Consider the following 7,500-nt stretch of genomic DNA (forward strand, 5'->3'; position numbering starts at 1 on the left):
TTTTAATGTTGAGTGGATTTTTGCACGAATGAAAGGATGATTGGATTTTATTGTGACTTCTGCTTCATACTATATTATATACAATATCATCATATGAATATGGATCTTATTATGGCATATGATATGATATGATTTAATGTCATGATATATGAAATGAGGGTATTATAGTAACATTAATTCACCATTCCCCTCTTTCTCGTTTTTCTTTCCTTCACCCTCTCCTCCACTCCCCATTTCCCCCTCTTTCGTCCACTTTCTTCCCGCCCCCTCCACCTCCCCTTCCACTTTCCTTCCCCTTCTTCCTTCCTCCATCCACTTCCCCTTCCACTCCACTCTCAACCCCTTTCCATCTGCCTCTTTTCACCCCCTCTCTTTCTCCTTGTCCTTCTACCTCACCTTCCACCTCCCTCCTCCACTTCCCTCTTCCACATCTGACCACCTCTATCCTCCACTTTCCCCTGACCACCTTTACACTCGATTCCTCTCCACCCACCCCTTTCTCCCTTCTACCTCTCCCTCCCACTTCTCCCTTCCCACCTCCTCCTTTCACCTCCCCCTCCCCCCATTTCCTTCCCCCCCCCTTCCCCCATCTCCCTCCTCCTCCTTCTCCCCCTTCCCCCCTCCCTTCCACCAAGCAGACAACCGTTACCAGCGCAAGAAGTTCGTCCTCATGCGTCGCGAGTTCTCCCGAGGGCCCGACGACCAGCTGCACACGATACGAGCCGAGTCGCGCCGCATGGTCACCGAGTACAACCCCAACTACGAATTTGGAGGAGGAACTTGTACCATCAAGGACCTGAAGGAGATTCCCAGGGAAAACCTCACCCTCGTCAAGTTAGTACCTTCCCTTGATGACTGTCAGCCTCTGATGCGGTCTAGTCGTCAGTGTGTACCCAATTCTTGCTGATATTATTTTTTTTTTTTTTGTGTGTGTGTCTGGTTGTCGTTATTTGGTGTTTTATTAAGCGCCAGGCGCGAGTGATTGGTTTCTCTTGTCTAATGTCGTTAGTCCCTCGGTGTCTTTCATCTGTTTCTGAGTGCCAGGCCTCTACTTGGTCTGAAGATGAATGTCTTCATAGCGCAGGAAATATTCATCATTTTTCATCTCTTTTTTCTACATCTGTCCTCATAAACACATTTGCTCCTCCTTTGAGTGCTATACTTGTGTCTGTTTCTCTTTTGAGTGTCAGACCTACAGTTTGTCTTCTTTTGAGTGTCAGAATTGATTCTATTTCACTTTTGAGTGTCAGAACACCCTTTTGTCCCTCTTTTGATTGTCAGAATTGATTCTATTTCTCTTTTGAGTGTCAGATCTCCAATTTGTCGCTCTTTCGAGTGTTAGAATTGATTCTATTTCTCTTTTGAGTATCAGACTCCAGTATGTCCCTCATTTGAGTGTCAGACTTTGTGTCAGCTCACCGGGTTATTACGCATCAGCCCTCACTTTCCCTACCTTTATACTGAGCGTCAGCCCACACTGTTTACATAACTTTGATTATCTACCACACAGTGATTGCTGGAAAGTACAGGACGATAGCTGTGGTGCCTCTTTCATTTTAATCATAGTTGTTAGTTTTAGTTGTATTGTAGTGCATGCTAATCTTTGTAAGAATATGTAAGAATCTGACTGAAAAGTCGGATATACACTTGAAACAAATTACTAACTTAAATCTAAGATATATACATATGTAAGTGAATATCTCACAAGTGCTATATGTCTTCGGGAATGTAAGTGATGTACCGTAATATTCACAAAAATTGGTATTTGTTTAGTCTTTTTTGTGTGTGTTTGTTTTGATGGGGAGTGGGGGACAGGTGTTATCTTTGGGGTTAACAGACACGGGAAATTTTGCCTTTTTTGATGGTCGTTTAAGTTAACCTTGTTAGTTGTTATTGCTTTTATTTTTGTTATTATTATATTTATTATTATCATTATTATCATTATTATTATCATTATTGTTGTTATTATCATTAATGTCCATATTATTATTATTATTATTACAAAATTTTATTGTTATAAACTTTTATTATTATTATTATCATTATCATTATCAATGGCATCATTACTTTCAGTATTGTTAACATCATCACCATTACCATTCCTCACCGTCTAGAAAGTAAGCTGAGAAAATACTTAGTTACAAATAGCAAAGAAACGCGAACTCACATATAACATAAACCAGTCTTCATTTGTTGTTGTTGTTTGCTCGTCTTTTGTACAGAGGGGAAGCATGACTGCTGCGCCAAGTTAGCGTAAAATTTGTATAGTTTTAGAGATTTCGAGAATGCTGTTTGGCCTCGACTCGAGAATATGGAGAGAAAAGACTACTGTTGCAGCTTTGCATTCACTTAGAGCCTATTGTGTTTCATTGCTGTGGCTCATTCACAGATTAGGCAAATATACAGTGCAGGTATACCAAAAGCCATTATATACAAAATGTGTAATACTCATGAGTCAGACGTACAGTAGCATAGAAGTCCTTCCCTGGATACAGTTGACTCATGCATGAGGTGAGTCAAATGTACAAACCCTTAGAACCCATTCTATACAAATGTTGAACACAAACACAAACACAGCGACATGTACACAAAGACGAATGTGACGCATTTAAGGGGTGAGTCATATGTACAAAAGATTCAAACCTATTTCATACGTTTATGTAATTCATTTAAGGGGAGAGTCAAGCGAAAAATTAGAACCCATTCTATACAAATATATGACTCATCCACAGGCGAGTCAAACGTGCAATGCTTTACAACCTCTTCCATACATATATGACTCATTATATAGGCGAGACTCATTCACGGGGTGAGTCAAACACATATCACATACGCGACTCATATGCGCCTTCATTACAGAGACTCCCTCTTAGGGGAATAACAGACGTTGGATCCGAATTGCAAAATAGGTCATTGTGCCGAATCGAGTGCGGCAATGTCCCTCGGCATCGGGTATCGCAGAGGGCATCGTGGGATTTAAACCGGGCACCTTATTGTCATTCCGCGCTGGCTGCCTCGAAACTCCGGGGATTTCATTAACTTTTTTTTCTCTTCTTTTTTGTGGAACGTTCATATTGCGTAATGGAAGGCAGTGATTGGTTTATGTGCATTTCGGTTTCTTTCCTTTTTCGTGTTCTCTCTCTCTCTCTCTCTCTCTCTCTCTCTCTCTCTCTCTCTCTCTCTCTCTCTCTCTCTCTCTCTCTCTCTCTCTCTCTCTCTCTCTCTCAATCCTTCCCTTTCTCCCTCCCCTTCCCTCCCTGCCTCCCTCTATATCTTCTTAACCCCCCTCTCTCTCTCCCTCTAACGTTCTCTCTCACTTTCTCCCTCCCTACCTTCCTACTTCTATATCTGTCTATCTGTCTATCTATCTATCTATCTATCTATTTATCTATCTATCTATCTCTCTCTATTTACCTATCTATTTTCTCTCTCTCTCTCTCTCTCTCTCTCTCTCTCTCTCTCTCTCTCTCTCTCTCTCTCTCTCTCTCTCTCTCTCTCTCCGTTCGTATAACTTTCCAGAATCGCCAACCTGCAGACGGCGATCACGTAACAAGATTCATTCATCGCCGTCGATGATCTCCCTCAAGGGAAAGTTGGAGGAAGCGATCGTAAACACTCCCCTGAGTAAATGCACTCTCGCAATATCATGTTATTGCATATTGTTGAGGGCTCTGTTGCAAGCTGGAATTATGGGAATTATTGGGAATGTTATTTTGGCGTCCCTCCGCGGGTGGTGGCGACGGGATGGGGGGGAGGGGAGAGATAGAGGAAGGTAGGGATAAATGGGGTTTGATTTTGTATTTTCTTTTTTCTTTCTCTTCTAATTTTTTCTCTCTCTTTTTTTACTCATGGGCGTGATAAATGCACTCTGTTCTAACATATCACTTTGTGCAATAGTTAGCCATTTATTGTAACTGTACTTTTAAAACTGATACCTTTACTATTCCATTCTAATTAGACTTACTCTGTTTGTACTTATGGCGACAAAATTATATTCTTAAACATATTCTTGACATATCAGTGCAAAGAAATGCGAATCAAGAACTGTTACTAGTCTGAGGTAGATAAAAAAAACGGATTTCAACTTTGTCTTTGTTGCTAATCTTTTGCAGACGATCTCCTCAGCTCTCTTATTACCGATGTACTTTTATTAGAGGCTAAATGAACAACCTTTACAAATCAGACGATAAAGAAAATTAAGATTTCGTTCACTTTGTTCACGCGAAGCACATGAGAGAACAATCGGGAGGACAAGTTCTTCAAGTCACCTTTAAGCTGCTCGTGTTTTAGTGAAGCATTGCAGATACATGGATTTCACGAGAGAACGTTAATATTGATGCAGAAAGTTTTTCTCATCAAGGGCTTTCGTTTTCTTTCTGTATCTATCTATGTATAAAAGGTATGAATGAGAATTAATATCTTCACAATACAAGAGATGTATTTGGTCGGTTTCGATTGTCTCTTCGTCAGAAATACATGTACATGTAAATATCATGTATTTCTGACGAAGACACAATCGAAACCGGTCAAATACATCTCTTGTATTGTGAAGATATTCATTCATACCTTTTCTACATCTGTCAATATGAATACAGTTCTATCTATCTATACCTATCTATTTATCTATCTGTGTCTATCTATCTATCTATCTATATCTATATCTATATATCTATCTATTTATATATGCTGTATATATGTATATATATATATATATATATATATATATATATATATATATATATATATATATATTATATATATATCTTTCGCTCTTTTTTTCTCTCTCTCATTAGTATAGATGTTTATAGATGATGCTGTTGTATAAACAATTTACTAATGTTAGATTCTAGATGCTTTGTAAGAATACTACTGAGTTTATTTACTTTTGTCTTAATTGTTAATTAACGTAAAATATTGAAGTACATATATCCGATTTCTTGAAATATTTCTATTGAAAAAAAGAAAAAATATATATATCCCTCGCTAACAAAGGACATTAAAAAATCATATTGTTTGTCTTTTCGTAATAAAGTAATAATAATAACAACAAGCCATTGACAGTTCTACTCCTGTTGAGAACGTAAATTCCAGCGTGCTTTAAAACTCCCCTTTTTTTATAAACTACTTTCGAGTATAAAGTTTCCCTCCTACTCAGGCTAGATTGCGGGGCCAACTTCACTATTTCAGACTTTTGTTAACACTCCTTGTTCACGGTATGTCAGAGGCTCTGGAAAAGGATCTGTATTTTCTTTTTCATTTTTTTCATTTTCCATCTTCTTCTTCTTCTTTCTTCTCTCTCTCTCTCTCTCTCTCCTCTCTCTCTCTCTCTCTCTCTCTCTCTCTCTCATCTTCATCTCTCTCTCTCTATTTCTCTCTCTCTATTTCTCTCCTCTCTCTCTCTCCTCTCTCTCTCTCTCTCTCTCTCTCTCTCTCTCTCTCTCTTCTCTCTCTCTCTCTCTTTTTTTTTACCTCTTCCCCTCTCCTTGAAGTTAGGTAGCTTTGCCCTGCAGACATTTTTATTGAAGAGAATCTTTTGAACTCCTTTGCTTTTTCCTTTGTAATATGTTTTAGATTAAATGCCACTTTGTTCGTTTGATTATGTTTTTCGTTATTTGTAGTAACTTTTCATACTTTACATACGCATATTTTCTTATAATCCTTGTTATCTTTATTATCATTGTTATTTTTGCTCTTGTTGTTATTATCATTATCATTCGTATTATCATTGACATCATTTCTATTATTATTATTATTTTTGTCATTATTATTTTTATTCTATTATTATTGTCATTATTATTGTTATTATTTTTATCATCATTTTTGTTATTATTATATTATCATTATTATCATTATTATTATTTATTATTATTATTATTATTATTATTATTATCATTATCATCATCATCATTGATATTATTATCATTATCATTATCATTATTAGTTCTTATTACTATCATTATTATTGTTGTTATCATTATCATTATCATTTCTTATTACTATCATTAATATTAATATTATTATTATTATTAACATAATATTCTCCATACCTCATTATCATTATTGCCAGAATTCGTAGCTGTCACAGGGAGCTTGAGTGTAAATGTTTTTCTCGGATTTCCAATTTACACAGACCCCCCCTCCGGCCTATCGTGTGCCTCCCCTGTCACCTTTCGTAAGACCCTAGGCATCGACCTCAACACGTGCAAGGATTCTCCGTTCTTTTCCCCCTCTCTCCCTCCTTCCTTCTTTCTCACTTACCTCCTATCATCTTTTCTCCACATACCTCCCTCTGTAATGCCCTCATTTCCCTCTCTCTCCTCCCATTCTTTCTCCATCTTTCACGCTCCTCCCCTCCTTCCCCGATGGGCAAGGAACCCCCTCTCCCTTCATTCTCTCCGCTATTTTTCTCTCTCTCCTCTTCCCCAACTCCTCTGCAATGCCCCATTCCCCAAGCTGTCCTTCATTTTTTTCCTTATCCCCAACATCCCTTTTTCCCTCTCTCCACCTCCCTCCTTCTCTCCTTCAACCTCCTCTCCCCTCTTCTCCAATCCCCCGTAATACCTCCTCCCCAAGCTCTCCTCCCCCTGTCCCCCCTCCATCCCTCAATCCCCTCCCCACATGCTATTGAAAGGAGGTGAAAGCCATCATTCAGTTGAGTGAATATGGGCGTGTGAAACCCGCAGATTTGAAGCGAGCATTGCACCGTTTCTCTATTGATGTTCGGGGGCAGGGGGTTGCAGAGGGGTCAAGAAGAGGGATGGGGGGGGAGTCAGGCATGGGATATTAAAGGGTCAGGAGGGGGTCAACGGCTCAGAGGGGAGGGCTAGGAAGTGGAGTCAAGTAGAGAAGGTCAAGCAGAGGGTGTGAAGGAGTCAGAGGATGTCACGGGCCGAGAGAGGGAGGGGCATGAAACGGGGGGTCAGAAGGATCTCAGAAAAGAGGGGTTAGGGAGTCAGGAAAGGGGTGTTAAAGATCAGGAAAGGGTGTTCAGGGTGTAAAGGTGTTAGAAGGGGGGCAAACAGAGGAATGTCAGAGGTCAGGATGGGGGGGGGGAGGTCAGGAAAGGGTGCCATGGAGCCCAAAGCCAGCAGAGGGGGAGGAAGGGGATGAACTCACTGCGGTGCCATAAACATTAGTGAACATCGTCTGGTGCCGCAGAATGTAGGTCATGAGAAAAACTCTTTACCCGTCCTCTTTTCCTCCACTAACCGTTCGCTCTTTTTCTCTCTTTTTTTTTATCTCCCTCTTTTTCTTTTTCTTCCATTCCGAGCGCCTCCTTTTTTCCCGTGAGCTCTGTGTGTATACCAGGATGCAGAATCTATGCGACACCTGGCGGGCTGGAAAAGATTACCGGGACGCTTCAAAAGGCTACTTACCTCAGAATCGCTTCGTTTAGCAATTTCTTTAAGAAGCATCCTCTGTGCTAGGTTATGATATTGAAATTACGTGTTTCATTTACAAGGATTTATGTTTTGTTTTTGTTTTTTTTTGGTTCTGTCA

The 7,500-nt window shown here is 39.7% G+C and overlaps 1 protein-coding gene across 1 annotated transcript in view; it reads left to right on the forward strand.

Moving 5' to 3' along the window:
- Nucleotides 1–7,500, forward strand: part of LOC119568339 (ALK tyrosine kinase receptor-like) — a gene marked incomplete in the record, with an annotated part of 248,485 nt that overhangs the window by 153,165 nt on the left and 87,820 nt on the right. Inside the window, 1 exon segment of the mRNA XM_037916793.1 lies at nt 639–834. Within this exon segment, the coding sequence (XP_037772721.1) occupies nt 639–834 (196 nt within the window).

This window comes from Penaeus monodon, chromosome 43, assembly GCF_015228065.2.
Source record: "Penaeus monodon isolate SGIC_2016 chromosome 43, NSTDA_Pmon_1, whole genome shotgun sequence".
Lineage (NCBI taxonomy): Eukaryota > Metazoa > Arthropoda > Malacostraca > Decapoda > Penaeidae > Penaeus > Penaeus monodon.